The 18517-nt window shown below is 45.8% G+C and overlaps 1 protein-coding gene across 2 annotated transcripts; it reads right to left on the bottom strand.

Annotated features, from left to right (window-relative positions):
* Nucleotides 1-746: 746 nt before the first annotated feature.
* On the bottom strand, nt 747-16719 carry PHF11 (PHD finger protein 11). Of its 2 annotated transcripts, XM_088522171.1 has the most exons (11): nt 16613-16690; nt 13946-14063; nt 13163-13298; nt 12102-12209; nt 11230-11363; nt 9151-9197; nt 7399-7457; nt 5874-5937; nt 4457-4579; nt 3286-3357; nt 747-950 (listed from the first exon to the last, which is right to left on the bottom strand). In XM_088522171.1, the coding sequence occupies exons 3-11, from the start codon at nt 13268-13270 to the stop codon at nt 811-813; spliced, it is 855 nt and encodes a 284-aa protein (XP_088378297.1). In that variant the 5' UTR covers nt 13271-13298; nt 13946-14063; nt 16613-16690; the 3' UTR covers nt 747-810. The 2 variants fall into 2 exon arrangements, with proteins under 2 accessions (XP_088378297.1, XP_088378296.1); XM_088522170.1 differs by lacking the exon at nt 13946-14063 and having other exon boundaries at nt 16613-16719.
* Nucleotides 16720-18517: the final 1798 nt, after the last annotated feature.

Here is an 18517-nt window from a genome sequence, read left to right as displayed (position 1 = left end):
CCACCCCCCACAACACTTTGAGTATGGACAACTACTCAATATGCAACTTTCTTAAAAACATTTTAATTAACTTACAGTTTAGCTAGACAATGTTTTTCTGTATTCAAACAATTTCAATACAGTCACCTTGAAGACAGAAGAGATGGAAGTCCCCTCTCCTTTCTTCCTTGAGGAAGGAGACTGTGATCCCTTATCTGATCCCATTTGATGAGGGCCGTGGTATCGAAGCAGGGGCCCCCAAGCTTCCTGCCTGCCTGTACTCACTGTCTTACCACTGCTCCCACAGCAGATCTAGCTATATACTTGATACTGTCAGGGAGAAAATCAATTAAAAACCCACAACCTCCTGTTCATAATTCAGAAGGGTTCTTTGAGTGCAAGTTCTGCTACTGTGTCTTCTTTGGAAAGCCAAAGCAGCCCTGTGAGTCTTCAAACACCACCATCTGCAAGGAGGCAGGGAAGCAGCTCCCATGCACAAGCTGAGGGAAGCTGCTTCACCTAAAGTGACTTTAAAAAAAGGGTTTGGGGGCAGCTCTTGCTCCATTGGAGGGGGAAAAAAAAGGGATGGAAGGCTTTGTTCAGCATTAAAAAAAGCTAAATTGCCTAACACTCATTGATCCACAGTAAAAAAAATAAAGGAACAACTTAAAATGATTGCACCAGTGAGGTATAAAAATGAATAGAACCTGATTTCTTGTGTCCCTATCCTTGAAAAAAAAAAAAATCACTTACACACTCACCAGACGTGCTCTAGGGTTTCTAGCATCAGAGAGTTCTGACTAGTCCTGCTGTTACAGAAAGACTTGGGAGTTAATCAGACACTGTACTGGATGTGCTAGCAGCAGTCTCCTGGTTGGGCATGGTCACGTCTCTTATGTCTTGCAGTAGCTCAATCTGGTTATCCAGTTTCTTCCTAGTTTCCAGAAGTTCCTGGATTTTTCCTTCTGTCCCTGTAATACAGAGGGGAAGGATATAAATTGTTAGGTGTGTGCAGTTAGCATCAAGTATTAATGTTACATGTGCATAAACACTGAGGGTGCAGAAGTTGCCAGCAGTTTAGTCTACCATAAAACCTCTGCTCTTCTGCAGCAGAGTCCTTAGCTAGACACGTTGCTGCTTGGGTTGCTCTGTTAAGAGATGGACTGAGGGGTCTCTAAAGAGAAGAGAAAAATCTCAAGTTAGTTCTTGCCCTGTGTCTTTCTTCAGACTAAACTGCCACTTCTCAAGACCAGCTCCATTACACATTTAACTTGAACTATCAAAACTCACATATAAATTAGTTACCAACTGTTATTTTTTTGTAAACAAAACTTAAATGTTCCACTTCCAGAACTCTTTTGGATGGGAATGCCTCTGCTAAAGATTTATTTTAAATGTTTAAAAATAACTTTGAGGGAAATGTTTAGAGAAAGTTCAGAAACCTACGGGATTTTGATAACTTTTTTTTTTTTTTTTTAAACAGAAAGGAAAGGGGTTGGACAGCTGAATTCAGCAGCTTATGTCTCACAATCTAGGGTAGCTGTGTAGGTAATGTACCTGGGTTAACTAAGAGCAAGTTAACTGCTATTACTGCAGCTAAGCTCCTGCTCTTGGGTATGTGCCTGCCTTCCATGAAGCCAAGCGAGCCCCTTCTTTGTGTGCAACAAAACTAGAAGGAAGTCAGTTTTTCTTTGGAGGATGAGAACCAGGCTCTCCAGCCTAGAATTCCAAAAATCCACTGTGATAACTTCAGGTCCCATGTGCAATATTTTAATGCAGCAGGTTTGGAGTACAGCTGCATAGTAAATAAGCACTGTTTAAATAAGAAAGAAAGCCCTACACTCAGAAAGGCTTAAGAAACACCACTGCAACAACTACCGTTTGTAGGGGTCTTTCTGTGCTGATGCATCAGGCTTTAGAAGATCAAAAATACAGGCAAGAAAGGATAAAATGGAAAAAAAAATGGATTAAAGGTAAAGCTCAGATGGCTTGAAGTGACTGATTGCAGAAGAAGAAAATAGTCTTTAGTACTTCTGGACTTACTTGTTTATATAATAATTTCATACATCATTATGGAGACTTAGCAGCTAAGAGCTTACAAGATGAATTGTGACAAAAGCCTAGTGACCTCTATCCCTGCAGTTTCACTGGCAACTACCACATTCCCCTTTTTCCTCTTTGACCATTTCAGGAGCAGAGCTCCTCTTAGACCAGTCTTGAAACCAGCCTTGCTACATCCCCTCATTGACCCTGAAAGGACAAGCATGGGTAGGATGTTGGCTCAGGGCAGCAGGAAGGAAGTCTGCAGCACAGAAAGAACTGAGTGCCTGAAGCAGTGGGGAATTGGGTACAACATTCACAGCACAGAGACACCCTGCAGGGTACAAAGCTGCCCATACCAGGAACTTCTCTCCAGCCGAGAAGGGGATGAACTAACTAACTAACTGATGCAACTGTGAAAGAAATAAGTATGATCACAGTTGCCTCCCCTGAGCTGCATTATGGCCACCTCATATTATGTGTGGTATTAAAGGCACCTTGCCTGGGTAATTCACCCCGTCGCCCCCCATTCCTGGGGCAGGAATTGGAATGTGAGATGAGACCGAAGAGAGGTTCCCAGCTTGTCCCATTAGTGATGTGAAGGCTTAAAGGACAAGATGGTTGTTAGTTCTCTTTAAAGACAGCAGGAGAAATGGAAAGGGGAAGCAGCAAATGTAAGGCAGAAGCACTGAGCCTCAGGGTTAGCTGTTTTACACCCATCTCCCCTTTGTCATGAAGAAATTAAAGCAGAAGGTAGAATAAGGTCACTAACTAGTTGAGGCAAATGTGAGCAAGAGATCTGCTTAACTGAAAAACAAACAAACAAACAAAAACAAAACAAAAGCCTTTTTGCTTGCAATAGCAGAGACCGAAGTCCCTGCCCCAGAGGTTCCTTCCATGTCGAGCAGCGAGTGTGAACAGTGGTCACAGGGAAGGAGCAAAGTCTCCTGGAGACCAGGTGCTCAAGGGAGGCTGCAGAGAGGCCTCCCTGTGCAGCAAGGAAAGGAACCTGCAGAACCTTTGGTCCTTTGTAGTAGAGACCTTTTGGACTTTCCAAACTATGACTCATCTCTCCCTCTGTGTCACGTAGCCAAACTGTATTTCTAAAGATTCAGGTATCAATGGCTTTTCCTCAGTAATCTATGTAACGTTGAGAAAAGTTCTCTGGAATTCTCAAGTGATCATGTTATCAAAATCCTCAGAACAACAACATGAATGCCCCCCAAAAACACCGCAGAGTGCTGATAAAGAGCTTATTTCACATACCTGAATGAATATTTGTCAGTATGTTTTCAAACAGCCCGCAGTCAAACAGCGACATCACTGTCTCTTCATACTCTGAGGATAAAGATCATTTGATTCACTGACGCACAGTGTAGGGTTACAGAACATTTTGATTAACATGGAGCCCTGCTTAGAAGTAGCACAAAACATTAACTACTTCTACCAATTACTTGAGGTTTTAAGTACACAGGGAAAAGACTTTCTTTTCATACAAGCTGTATGGAGAGGGAAAGGGCACTCTGCCAATGCACAGGACTGTGCCATGCTCAGCACAACCAACTTTGCCTTTCTAGCACCGGGAGTCTGATTTTTCACTGGACACTCCTATCAGCTCCTGGTATATTAAAAACCAGCCCCGACTGACAGCTCTATTTCATAATTGAGGCTTCCCCAATTTGTATTTCAAAATACAAAATGCCTATGGAGTTCACATGACTATGTTTCCTTAATGATGAAGCCCTTTGATTAGAGGGAATCTTCTAAGAACAAATTGTTTCCTACATGCTGATACTTAAACCAATTAAACTCCCAAACACATACTCATACTTAACATTAAATTTCCAAGTATATAGTGTATATAAATACCTTAAAGGAGGGAGGAGGATGAGGCCGGCCTCTTTTCAGTGGTGGCCGGCGATGGGACAAGAGAAAACGGCCACAAACTGAAGCACCAAAGTTCCACAGGAACTTAAGGAAAAATTTTGTAACAGTGAGGGTGACAGAGCCCTGGAACAGGCTGCCCAGAGAGGCTGTGGAGTCTCCTTCTCTGGAGATCTTCCAAACCCGCCTGGATGCCACCCTGTGCCACGTGCTCTGGGTGTCCCTGCAGGAGCAGGAGGTTAGACTAGATGATCTCTAGAGGCCCCTTCCAACCTTAGTGATTCTATGATTCTAAGTAATCACCCCAGTAATTCATTACCACACTTGAAGTGTGCATAGAGAGTGCTGGTATTAATAGCCAGTTGGTCCCTCCGTGAAGGCCTCCAAGAGCAGTGTAACTTAATGATTCACATAAAACCTTCCTGTTCTCTCTGGGACCTCTCTCTCAGGGCGGTTAACCAAGATCTCCTAGGAGGGCGCCCCATGGCTGAGGGCCCTCCGCTGAGATCAGCGATGCGGCCGCGGGAGCAGCATCCCCCCGGGCTCCCTGTACCCGTCTCCGAAGTGTTGTCATCCATCAGCTTTTCCTGAGCCAGGTGAAGCGTGTCCAGCATCTCCTCAAAGATCTCATCCAAAAGCCCCGCCTGTTTGCACTTCCTAAGAAAGTCTATTCGTACTGTTAAAACACAGAAGCAAAAGTGATCCTCAGCACAGCTGCATGAGGATATATTTTATATATTAATGGTAACAGCTCTCACTTGCCCTCTCTCAAGGCGACTAAACATGTGCTTAAGCCCCCTGCCGCGCTACTAGCAGATCCTTACGCAAGGATCCTCAGCTCTGTCCTCTCAGCCCTTTGCAATGCACCAATAATGCAGTCAGGCCAACACTAGTGTTGTGCTAATTGGGTAAAATTGCATAAGCTTGGGCTGCATTGATCAAAAATAACCATCCCCACAACCCTAAGTGCTCCCCACCTGAAGCCTCTTGCTACCCCAGCCTAGAAAACAGCACAAGAAGGAAGCCAATATTACATTTGGTAAGAGGACCAAGTGACGCAGGCAACAATCTGCTTTATTACAGTCCATTTGGTATGTCTGTTTTGTCAGGTTTGGCTTGCAGGGGAAATACAACTGCTTGTTTTTAACTCCCTTCTCAGAGCAGCAGGTCAGGGACATCTTTCAGCAGGACCAGCTGTTTAAAAGGAAAGAGCTACTAAAGAACTCGGGGAAGGCTGCAAGTCTCCACTGAAACGTGATGAAATGACATTTTCTTTCAGGTTTCCAGTAAAAAGTGACACTAGATGTCCTACAAACAATTCTATGATTCTCTACAGGCTCCCTGTTCTTTATAAACGTATTTAAAAAAATACTCAGAAAAAGAACACTCTGCAGCCACCTACAGTTACAAGACCATGTTCCTTCACTCAATACATGGGAGCTGGGTAAAACCCACTAACATCTTCCAAACTTCTGCCTGGCGGTGGCTCCTGCTCACAATTACAGCAGGACTTTGGGGATAACATGAAAATTGTGGAGCTGCAGGATGGGTCCAGCAGTGGATTTCCCATATATTATAGTGGCATATTTATGCAGTAGCATAAAATACTTGGAGAGGGAGGAAAAGGGTCAGGCTGAGGTACCCATGTCTGCACACGGTTCAACACGGCAGCCGGCTGGAGCAGAGGGAGTATTTAAAAAAAACAACAACAACAACAAAAATCCATGGGAAGAACTGGCTCATGTCAGACAGAAATCCCAGCCCAAGCAGAGACCTGCCTGCTGCACAGAGACAGAAAACCTGCACAGCCACCCTGCTACACCAGACTCACTCCCTTATCAGGGCACTTATTGCCTTGGGAAAATAATAAAACGATGCGTTTGCAGCATTTTAATCAAACCTCTCCCAACCCTGAATTTCAGCATAACAGATCACAGTACCATCCAATTGTCCTACAAAATAAGTCGCACCTTTTTGCCTGTTTTTCCTTTTTAGTATCCGTAAGCCGTCTTCTTCCTCTGTGTCTTCTGTGCTCTGTAAAAAATCATAAAGTTTACATCACATTGACCCTGACTGCTTCATTTCCACTATCTTCTTCATTAACAGAGAGAGAAGCAGCGCTCCACGTCTCAGGGACCAGACCACTCTCCCCACCATGCTCAGCATCAGTCCCCTCTGCAGACTTTACAGCCAGTTTTCAAAAGGGAAGCAAAACCATCTGTTTAAGAGGAGTCCAATAACTGGGACACCTCCCTTCGGGATTATTATTACTATTATTGCGTTTGCCCAGCAGATTCAAATAGCACAGATGCCACCAAATGACTGCTGCTAAACCCCAGCACGAATGATGTTTGATTCTCCAGACTGGATGCAATGCTTAAAAGGATTCCAGAGGAGAGGAGGAAAGTTTTTCTTTTCCTTCAGGCTGCATGCAGGATTCTCTCCTGTTCTGTGTCATCCATTCGTACTATGAGTGATTCTTAAGCGCTGCCACAAAACCGCAGCGCAAACCAAAGTGCTTACATGATGCTGAACGATTTATCTTGCAACAACTAGGCAAATTCCAGGGCAAACATCCCATGTACTCGCAGTGTTTGCATCGAGTAGTGGGATTGTTGACACTGGAAAGCAGCAGAAACAGCACTTTAAGTTGGGTAACAAACAAAATGAATCTCAGCTACAAAACCAGAAGGGTAAGTGGATTTGCAACTGCAAAATTCCCAGGGACAGATAACCTACTAGAAACTGATGCTGCATGAGAGCTGCAATGCTCCTGTGTCCCCTCAGCACGACCCACTTCAGTCTCCAAGGCTGAGAAATTTGTCCCAAGAAAAGCTGGATGGAATCCTGACTCCACACATTAATGGCAGTTTGCAAGCCAGCAGAACCACATCATGCTCAAAATTAGCTGTATTTAAGTTTTCTAACAACTGCCCCTAAAAGAAAGGGAAAGAACAACCTGCAAGCAGAGGCTGTTCTGCCCTCGGCTCCTGAGCCCTCAGGAAGGCACCTTCAGAGGCAGAGCTGCCACAGCTCTCTCATCTAGAGGGAAAAGCTGCCACCTTTGCCAGAAGTGCAGGCTCAAGGAAGTAACTGCTGGTTTAAGAGGGCAAGTGACTCATCAAAAGCAGCTTTCATGGAAACTGCATCACCCCTAGGCAAACCTAGCAAGAGCTTTAGAAACTTCAGAAGAAAAGAAAGCAGTCCCCAAGGGGAAACTCCTTCTCTTCCTGTCAAGATCACAGCTGCTGAGTCAGTCTGTGTTCAGAGGGCTGAGAGGTTCCCTTTTTGCACCACAGGACCTTAGGGCAGGATCAGCTCCACCTGAAGTGGCACTGAACACAGGCTCCCAGGACCAAAACTTAACAGTTTTAGTAAGCCAGAAAGGAAAGGCTTTGCACTCCTGAGAGCCAGTGCCTTTCTGAGTGCTCCTCCAAACCCTGTGCTGCAGCAGCCGTGGGTTTCTGTTTTAGAACTACTGAAACTGGGAATTACCACATGTTCCTTGATGGCGGGGGATTTCATGGCGTGCCTTTTCCTCTTGCTGGCTGCATCTAGAAACCAAGAGACAACAAAGTAACAACGTGTCAACCCCCAACCGGAAATTTCACACAATTCAAATTCTCTCTTTACCTCCAAAGCTACAAAAGTCAGACACTTCGGGTGACAACACACAAGTGTATTTGAGCTTCCCCAAAACCTAGTGTTTCAGTTCAATTTATATTATTTCTAAGTAGGAAAAAGTGTAAGATTGAACCATGAAGTGCAAACCATTGCAGCATTTAGATACTAATCCCAGTGTAAAGCAAAACCCAGACTATAACATACAATTTTGGTTGTGGAAGAGAACTGATTTACCCTGGTGGGCAGCATTGCCTATACAGAGTTAAGAATCTCAGGAAAGTCAGAAATTTATGAAAAATTGTTTTTTTCCCAGTCAATCCTTGTTTATTTTAATACACTCTCAAAACTAAAGCTATGCAGAGCAGCATTCTCGCATTGATACTATGTTTTCCTCACTGCACCACCCTCCTAGAAAACGCCAAGGGCTGCTAATTAGGACCAATTGCACTTGTAAGTTTTATGTTGTTTAACGTGGCATCATCTCAGACTCAGGTGAAATCACTTGCTCTCCCTCTGGCCTTTCTTTCAGTGGGCACTGATATTTTCCCCAAAATCAGCAGCAGCTGCTGCTGAAACTGTAACTGCCTCACGAGCAGAGAAGGGCAACGATGTGGCAGGGGAAGGGGAAAGCTAGAGAAAGAGAACCACCCACCACATGCAGCAGGGCCCCATGCTCCTCTCTCCCTTCTAACTGCATGGCCTTTTGGGGGCATTTCTAGTCCTTTTGGGCAAGTGTGGTGGCAATTGGCTGCATTTTCATGGCTTGCAAGAACAGCGGGGTGCTCTGCTGTGCAGCAGGCTGGGAAGCGCAGGGGTAGGGACAGAAGTGCCACTTGCTGCCCAATGGGACATCTTTGTCCCGGCCTCACGTGTCAGCACAGGGACGTTCCCCGGACCAAGAACAGGGGGTAATGTCTGTGACCCCCAGTTTGCTCCAAGAAACAGCCCTCTTGCACCAGCCCCCGTTCCCTCAGCTCAGCCTGCCTCGGAGGAACTGCTGAGCTGCTGCCCTCGAGGTAGATGCTCAGTCAGGACTGTGCCTGCATCAGCAAGGCCCAGAACAGCCACAATAAACCACAGTGGTGCAGCAGAGGAAACACTCTGTAAACGTGGGCTACGGAACCCCTCTGTCACGCTAAGCAAAGCTCTTTGGGATCCTTCAGAATGAAAGGTCCTAGTCAAAACGCACCGAATATGGAAGACGCAAACGTGAACGGTTCTGTGTGTTAAAACGACCGCTCCTGCAGCGGCTGCCTCCGATAACCCAACACAAACTGGTGCCTCCTTCACTCGCACGGTTCTCAGAGCCCCATGATGCTTACGAGGGCCTCCTGCCCTGCGCACCGTCACGATAACTCCACAAAGGATCCATCCAACAGTGTTTCAAGTCGTTCTGAGGGAGACACTAGGACAATCCCACATAAGCAGTCTTTTTCCTAGCTCAAAATCCTTTAAGGCCTCTCTGCACACGCATGGATCTCAATCAAACCACTCCTGGGGGATTAGAAATCCACCACACTATATAAAGGTGCAATGACATTGATTTTGTTCAAATGAGTAACGGATAGTAGGACGCAAGCTTTTAAAACAAAGGAAATCAATGAAGCCATTAAAGAAACTCACCATAGTGATTGGTCCTATTGCCTGGGTCATGTTTTGGGCAGAACACTCTAAAATGTAAGTTCAATTTTAAGAAAAAGAGAAAAGGTATTAATAAATATGTAAACAGTGTTGACTCATTTTTAACAGTTACTTCCCCCTCTTTTAATTGAAAGTAAATTGAAAGATTCTTTTTTTCAAATCCTGATTTTTATTCAGCATTACCCACCTACCAAAGCCCCTACATCATCTGCTGCAAAGTCACACATGTGCACAAGGTTGTATTTGTATTTTGGAGCCTCAGCAGCCTCTGAACGCTGCCACATTCTGACTCATCTCTTCCTCTACCCCACTCCTCTTGGACCTACTCACTGCTTACACCTTGGTGTCAGCCTCATTTCACACAGCCTGGCGATGGGGCACTGTGGCAGAAGCTGCAAGCTTGTTGAAGCAACATATTAAAACGCGATTAATATTATCCAGGTGAAATATCAAGTGGGGACACCCCTCTTGGGGGTCCAGTAGCTGTAAGCTACTCAATCCCTCCATTTCTTAGTCATGTGCAAGACAGGAACATTTTCTCCATGTAGCAAGCAACATTCTTCATCTCTGGATACAGTAACATGCAGAAAGAAACGTCTTTCCAGGAAGCACAAGCCAGCTCCTAGCCTGTCTTACAAAACCAGTGCCTTTCTTACAGAAGGATCCCAAGTCAGTTTTTAAACAGTTTCATCTTGCCAGAGTGTGGCTTAGCTGATCTCTTCATTAGCAAATCCCTATTTGACAAGACTAACACTCAACTGTTTGAATTCTTTTTAAGGTGAATTGCATTTACATGGGCATTTTCTAATTATTTGAATTCTTTTCATTAAAAAAAAAAAAAAATCCAGGTGCTGACCTTAGAAAGGCAGAGTGCTTCCTTTACAAGCCAGTTTCTGCATATGAAATTCTTTCTGATGCACAAAACCCAGATTTACACGTGCCCAACAACTGGGTGGGAGAACTAAGCACAGAGACACTTTACTTACATCCCTGAATTCCTAATACTGCCTCTTGGGTTTCCCACTGTAAATCCATACGCCTGCGGTTTTCACGTCTGGCTTCTTTTCTCTCCAATAATCTCACACTAGCTACAAATTTGGTCTTTCTTCATTTTTTTTCCCCCCCAACGAATATAGCGCCAAAACAGGGTTTAGGCCCAAACCCTTTGAACTTTTCACTACTTTTCTTCAGTCCAGTCATTTTTCACTTTCTCACAGAGGCTGCCTTAGTCTAGCTCCCTATATTCCTATATAGCAATGCGTAACTTGTCTCATGCGATGTCACAATAAAGGCTGTTTTCAAGTTCAGGTTTCCCCTTCCGAATCTCCAGAAAGCCATCAAACCAAACCATGTATTCAACAGGCTCTTTATTAGTTTGTATATAGACTGTTTCTGTCCAAGGTATTGTTTCTAAAGTTGTACAGTAGCAGCCATTTATTTTGTGATCCCAGGGAGTTTCTACTCCATGTAGTTCCAACTACACTCTCATGAGCTTTACAGACTCCAAGCGACCTTTTAAAACATGGTAAACTGAACATACCATCTTCCCTGTAACTAGGCCTACACACCTTCAGAAAAAGGGACTTAGTTTGGATTGAGACCTATGAAAGCAGTCAGGAAGAGTATTTTGGACTGGAGAGTACAGTTAATTGCACTACTCCACTTCTTGAAACGAGCAACAGTTACACAATTTCCTAGACCAGAGGGGTCCAAGGTCTCTCTGTCCTTACACAGAAATGGGCATTTGGGGTTCTAGGAACCTCAGTGCTTACTGAAACAGCAGCATCTCCAAAAACTGCCAGCAACCTCAAATCCCAACCCCTTCATCTGCAGGGTACCATTCCCTCCTCCAAATGACTGGCTCCATCTACTGACAGTAAAGCAGGCAGCCCAAGGGCAGAACACCTCAGGACTAGCAGGATCAGGAGGATATTTCCTGACATTTTCTTAGAGCCTGCTCAACAGCTTTACTACTAGCAACATACAGGAAATATAAGGAGGTCTGAAAGGGGAATTCAAACTTAGAAGAGCTAAAGAGTTAGAAAATGTTTGGTTAAATACCGGTAAACTCCATTCACTTCATCTGTTTCTATGGCTGCATCGTCGCACCGTGCACAGAAATAGTGGTAACTCCTGCGACAGGCTTTTTCCTCACACCCCACAGTGGCTCCTTTCTTGCGACAGAAGTTGCACATCTAAAAGAAAACGAAGTTTAGCAGGGGGATGCTTTAGTTAACTACTGAAAAACCTCAGCCTTACCAGGCAAACACTGTCGTCTGTGGGAGAATGAATCTTTCACTGCATACATGAACATTTCACTGCATTTCACTCCTGCGAATCTCTACCGCGTTCATTTTTCCAGTCACTTTTCTGCTATTTTGCCACAATTTTGCACTGATTATTTTGTAAAATGCTGTAAAGAGCCGTACGAGGCACTGCACATCTTTCCCCCTTCCTCTAAACCTTGTCCAAATTATTTCATTGGGTTATATTTGTGGGTTTTGGGGGTCTTCAAAACGGAAAAAGATCCATCCTGGAGACAAGGGAGAAAGGCAGCTAAAGACAAAGACAATAGAAAAAGCCTCATATAAATAACCTTCCTTCTGCTAAAACATGTTTTCCTTTATACCTCCGAATTGCATATTTTTGTTTCAGACACAGTCTCAATTCTCTACCAAAATATTATTTGGAAAGTCTTTCCTTTAAGTCTTTTAGGGAAGGGGAAAAATAAAGCCCAGAAAACCCAACAAATGCTAACAAAAAGTATACTAAATTTCACTAAATATAATGCCAAACAAGTGTTTCTATCTCTAAATTGGTAGCTTCCTTCATCAGCAGAACAAAGCACTTTTCTGCATTTCTTTCCTTGAACCTTCTGTGCACACCCTGCTGCTGTTAGTACCAAGGGTAGATTCACAAAGAAACTGCCTTACCAGCCGCTTTCCTCTTCGCAGTTCATTCAACACTGATGCCACATCAAATCTTAAATCTAAATTATCTGGGTTATATTCTTCAGATTCCACAAATCCTGAGGAAAATAGCTAGGGACAACAGAAAAAAAAATAGGATGGGGCAAAAATTGGGGTAAAAAATTACCAGTGAGTTTTTTTGTTATTGTTGTATGTGGCTAGTTTCAAACAGAAGCTACCCTTACGTTGACTGGCAGGCACAGTCTGCCCACTGAGGAGGACAGAGGTAACTATAAAATGAAGCCAAACCCTGCACTCTTCTCCAGATAGAAGTCAATAAAGCTAACATCCAACTAATACCTATTTTTAGAGTGTTATGTGGATGTATCAGATGTTTCAGAAAAATGCACTTCTTACTGCATTTTTGTTTGGTTGTCTTTAGAATAAATAAGGATGAAAGCTTGAAAGTCATTCCTGCTCTAACTGACCCGTGCTGAAAGGAAGATCTTTCCAAGCCTGAAAACCAAGAAAGAGCTCTACTAAGATTACAGAATAAGGAGAGACATTTAGCCAGCAAAAACAGTTTTTTTCTAGGATCTTAACACATTTAGAAGTTCACTGACAATTATATAATCAACTTCTGATTTTTTTATTCCTTATCTTACGCAAAATAGACTGAGACATTTGCTCCTTGACATATCAAGTAATGTATGGTTTTTTACTGCAAAGGTTTAAGCAAACATACAACCTTCTGTGGTTTGACAAGTCTCACTCATGTCATTGTTTAAGAAAATATGTGAATAGAGAGACAGCAATGAAACAGGTCCCTTTCTTATAGGTTTGGTGCATCCTACTCCTAGCCCAGCTTTATTCCCATTCCCCCTCCTGACTGCCCAACATCGGAACGATTTTAACGTTACTTATTTCTGGAGGCAAACTTCCTGTAGCTAATCTGCTCAGGAGATCACAAAACTGAGGATCATTTTCTGTTCCAAATGAAACAGGACAGGAAAAAGGTGACAATCAATGGAAAGATCCCCTTTGGCCCTTCTTCATTCCCCTCCACATACTGACCAATCACTCACCAAACAATCCTGATGAACTGCAATATTTTGCTCCGTGGCAATGTACATTATAGAGCCAGCCTCCCCCTCCGAGCAAAACGCACATGTTCTTCTCACCATCTTCGCCATTATCTGGAAATCACCTGGAGGGGGAAAACTGGGACAAAACAAAAACCAAGTGGTGAAATTCACACACACCAAGCAGGGTGAGCAGTAGAGAGCAGAGCTCACTAGCACGGCCCTCGGAAACAGGCTCCTAGGAGCCCTAGCAGAGGAACAGCAGAGGAATAAGAACTTGTAAATTTCCCCTTGAAGGTTCACTAAAAAAATCATGGGACAAAGGACAGGGATAAAAACTTTCAAAGAGAAGTAGCTCTCAAACTTCTCTAGTGTCTTCCAGGAGGTGACAAAAATCAAGGAAGAAACATTAATTTCTTACTGTGAAAAATATGTAGCAAAGAAGTGTGAGGTATATGCAAATAAAAAGGGGGAGGAGAGAGAGAGAAACGGGGGATTTTAATATTTTCTGCCACTGTGGTAGAGTGCTAGTTTGGTCAACACCATTTTCTCTATACCCTGGCATTTGCCCCATGAACACCTGTTCTCTTTTTCCAGCCACATCCACAAGTCTTCATTGCCCACTTGATCTAGTCTCTCTTCTCCTCCTTCCCTCCACCCCCAAAATTGCAAGAAGTTTTAGGCCATCTACTTATTCCACGGAACAGTCTAAATGCTTCTGTAAGACTCTTTGCCTCCATTCATCATTTAGAGCATCATTAAACACATTTGTAACAAAAGTTCTACCTTGTCTTTGGTTTCTGTGCAGGTTCAACGCAAGATCCACAACAATCTCCTACTCCCTCTAGGTGTGATACTCCAAAGTAGCCTTTGCTGTTGATGCTACCTCCGAGAGCCCAAAAGCCTGCAGGAAAATGGTAAGAAACGGACACTTTTAAGAAACAAGAAGATTCAAAATGAACTTCTAGGGACAGAGAGGCAGCAAGGTCCAAGTATAACACAGCCAGGAAATCCCATATCCCAGAAACTCCTGCACACCTTTCTGTGGCTTTCAGTGATCATCTCCCATCCAGAAAACAGAAGTGGTAGTCTCAAGTGAGAAGAACACAAGAGTAAGGGTGGTTCTTTGGGTCTGCTATGCAGACAGTAATCTTAGGCAAGTCACTTCACCTCCACAAGCATGTTTTTCCTCCCATCTTTCTAACTCTTATAGATATTCTGATTGGGCATTCTGAATCCACATAGTGACCATCACAACAACAGTCTTGGAATTCAGGCATTTAAATAAATGCAAAAGAAAGAGAAATGTATAATAGAAACCAGAAATAAAGATGGGAATAAATCACAAAGTAGAATAAGCTAGTGATCAGAACAGGCAACACTGGGCAGAAAATAAATCACAACGCAAGGAACAGCCAGATGCAGATGAAAAGCAGGAGCTGCAAACAAAATGTAGAGGTAAGACTGGATGGTCTGTCATGCAGCTCAGGGAAAGTTGTCCGCAGCCGGCTAATACCTGGGATCGATGCAGATACATAGGCCCTGCTCAGGCCTAATCTGAGGCTTGGGCTCGAGGGGCTCTGGCAACGTGGCAGGAAGAGGATAAGAGTGAATCTACAGTCCCCGGTGCTGCTAGAGGCTTTGAGGAGAAATCCTGGTGCTGAAAGACAATACACGGTGCTCAGTGAGGGTCAACGTGGGGCCCCTCCTCTTGCTCTCCCCAGCCTCGCCTCCACGAAGGGAGCACTGCTGCATGTCCTCAAAAACACAGGACAGCAGCGTCAGATACGGAGCTAAATGGGGCAGCACATCCACATCCCGATGCTCTCATAGTGAGGAAAGGGGCAAAGACATGTTCTGAGTCCCACAGTTATATTTTGTTTACAGAACCCTTAGCTTTTGCTGTCACTCAGAGGTTTCACTTGACACCCCAGTTCTCCTGTTTGAATAGGCAAGAAGCAACTGTTTCTTATTCTGCTACTCTAGGAGCGCCATGTTATTGCAGATCCCCTCCAACTGCCTTTCATGTTGAAGACGTTGGTTCCTCTGCAGAAACAGCTCCACATCTTCAGTCAGCCTTGGCACCTCTCCATATCTAAGATCACACCTTCAGCAAGGTGGAGCACCACAGACCATACGAGGGCATCTTCTTTCCTCTCCTTCCCCTTCTTCTTCATTTCTAGTAGTTCAGTCACATTCTGAGGTACTTCTGAGCATGTTTTCAAAGAACTACCCTAGATCTCTCTACTAATTTGGAAGTCACCACTGCTACGATGGGTGCTCTGCGGTATGTTTAACTTTTCACTTTCCAGAGTTATTGTATAGCCAAATCACTCACTGTCACCGAGTCCTTCTGCAACTCCTCACAGGAGGCCTCCACTATCACTGCTACTGAAGTAGACTGCAGGGACTAAGGGGGAGTAATTCATCCACAGAAGCTGGAGACCCCCCACACAGCAGTTGGAGAGGACCTCTGGAGATGAGCTAGTCCAGCCCTCCACAAGCAGGGCTGGTTTCCACAACCCTCCCCTAATGACGCAGCAGCGGAAGCCACAGAACAGGAGCTAGAGGAAAAGCAATCAGAAAAAAGAAATCACGTGTCCCTGCTGCTCGTCTTGCTTTGCTGCAAGCACTCACTGACAAGCACAGTTTGTTTCAAAAGTGACAGAAGGCAGAAAACCCATAAACGAAACAGAAAGTGACAAGAGGGATGATAACACAATTGCCAAGTGTCTAGGCTAGGCTAATACAATTAGCAAGTAGGTCTTCATGGAATATAGCCTGTTTAATCAATGATTTATTTTCAAGAACCAAATCTGGAAGCACCCTGCAAGTAAATACAATTTATGCATTTTACACGGGGGAGAACTGAGGCACAGAGGATCCAGAGCACATCTCTAGCTCCGTGAGAGTCCACACCTCCCGACTTGCTCTAAACCCAGGGCCACAGCTTCTGTCCTGCTACTCTCTGCAGCTTGACACGGAGCAGGAATCAATCAACTGAAGGAAAAAAGAAAGGAAATGCCGGCCTACCATCCCACACTCAGTGCTTCCTCCCCCCGCACTTCGTGGGGAGGCAGCAGCCCTGGTCGCTCACTTTGTCCTTCATACTCCACAGCCGGGAGCGCTCAGCGGGGAGCACCCGGGGGGTCCCTCCTCTCCGTCCCGCGGGTCTGAGCGCCCCTCGGGCTCGGCCTCGAGGCGCCATGCCCCGGGCAGCGACCCCCGGCCTCGGGGCCACGCCGCCGCCTGCCCCAACGGGCGCCCCAACTGTCACCTCAACCGCCGCTTCAACGGGCGCCACGGTCGGGGCGGGGGGGAGCAGGCAGCGCAGGCCCGGCCCATTCATTTTGTTGCGGGGGGAAGGAGGGAGGGGGCTGGCGGCGGGGGCAGCGCGCACTGGGGCGGGCGGCCCCGCGGCCCCTCTCCCCCCGCCCGGGCAGTGGCACCTACCGCAGAGCAGGGGCTCCCGCCGCTCCCCGCCGCCGCTGCCGCTACCGGCCCGCACGAGCGCCCACTTCCGCGCGGGGGGGGGTGGGCCGCGGAAGTGGGCGGCCGACTGCGGGGCGGAGCATGCGCAGCGTTACCTGCTGAAGCCCTCGCCGCCGCCGCCCGCTGCCCTCACTGGCGCTGCCTGCGAGACGCCTGCGGGGCAGGAGGCGGGGCTTCGCTGAGGCGCCGCCGCTGCTGATTGGCTGCCGCCCGTCCCCCGGCCTGGCCCGAACTTGAGCGGTCCCTCGGAGAGGGGGGAGCGGGTTCGACTCCCGCTCCGGCAAGAACAGGACGGGACCGACACGACACCCCTGCGTCCCGCCACGGTCGTGACGAGTGACCCACGTTGGAGAAAGAGCTCACAAACGGCTCAAACAAGTATTTCCAAAGTAATTTTCCCAGAAGAAGTCAGCTGGGTCACCCTAGGTCACCTCCCTACTCCGCAGTGACCGTTAACGTTTCACTTGCCCAGAACAAATTCCCCGAGGAGTCAGCGATACGTGTGGGGTCAGCAGAGCCCTCGGGAAGCATTTTGATACTGGACTAGCATGGTGACATGTGACTATTCCAATAGCAGGCTGATAAAGATGGGACAGTCAACGACACCCGGCAGACTGTGGGATTTCTCCTGCATCAGTATTTCCAGCTGTAGGACCAGGTACAATAAATTCCTCACATACTGGGAGCCATACCGACCTACTGGAACCACAGCAGCTCCTTAGCTGCCTTTGCCAGAGCCCCGACAAGTTGCAGCGTGTTTTGGTATGTCCCTGACAGGGAGGTGCTTCCCATCTCCGTTCCTGTACCGCAGTCCCCTGGCAACCCTCCCTTCCTTCAATCCTGCTCCTCCACCAAAACCTAGGCAAGATTTTAAGGATCTCCTCCCAACCCAATTCCCTCCTCATCCCAGCTCCAAAATATCCAACTACGGAAGGAAGGTTTCTCTCTTGCACATGATGGGAAGCCAGCAACACAAAGGCATGTGGCCTCTGCTATGCGTGAAGGAAGGATGCAGAGGAGATGGAGCAGCCTTGATGGACACATTAATGCAGCTGCCTGGTAGCAAAACGGTCCGGATTTGGGGACACACACACCATGGTTCGGTTTCGCCAGACCACAGGATTGATTAGCCTACACTTAAAATCCCAGTCATAAAAGCCACGAGTAAAAACCACCACTTTTGACAGTGTTGCAGCACAATCCTGTATTTTTTTTTCCATTTGAAGCATCTAAACCAACCAAACAAAAACCAAACCCCAAATCACTCAGCTTCTTTAGGCCACAGGCAGTGATGCAGGATTAGGATGATTCACCTTGGAAGCAGAACAGATGTTCCCTGTATCTTGATAGGACATGAGGAAACATCAGCAGAGCAGGCCCAGCAGCCAGTTAATACACTTCAACTGAGCTGCCTATTACATTTTTTTTTAAAACGCTTTGTAAACTTGGCAAGAAAACTTAAGGGCTAGGTACCCTTAAGCGAACTGCCATCATTATAATACTAAAAATCATGCCTATTGGTCAAAACACCCTTGGCCATCTGAGGACCCTTCCCCTAAGCATGCGCAACAGCAGGCACAATGAGTAAGCAAATTACAACTGTGTGTAAATTACTAACTAGTCGGTTTAAGAGGGATTTCCTTGGGATGATTACTGAGTGTGTAAAGGCGGTTTGGAAAGTCAGGAGCGTGTGCTTGATTTGTAGGAAATAGCCACAGCCTTGGAATCTCTATTCCACAGCTATAGCAGTCTTGAGCCTATTTCACTCCCATAAGCAATTGCCTAAATGGGCACTGCCTTTTGCAAATAGTGCTTTTCTCTCTGCTCTGTAAGCCTGGAAATGCAATTTTAAAATCTGACAGTAGC

Source organism: Tinamus guttatus, unplaced genomic scaffold (assembly GCF_059628265.1).
Source record: "Tinamus guttatus ecotype Peru unplaced genomic scaffold, ASM5962826v1 Tinamus_guttatus_pri_ptg000150l, whole genome shotgun sequence".
NCBI classification, from domain to species: Eukaryota; Metazoa; Chordata; class Aves; order Tinamiformes; family Tinamidae; genus Tinamus; species Tinamus guttatus.
Note: the sequence above shows the minus strand (reverse complement) of the source record. Positions and strands in the feature narration are given on the sequence as shown.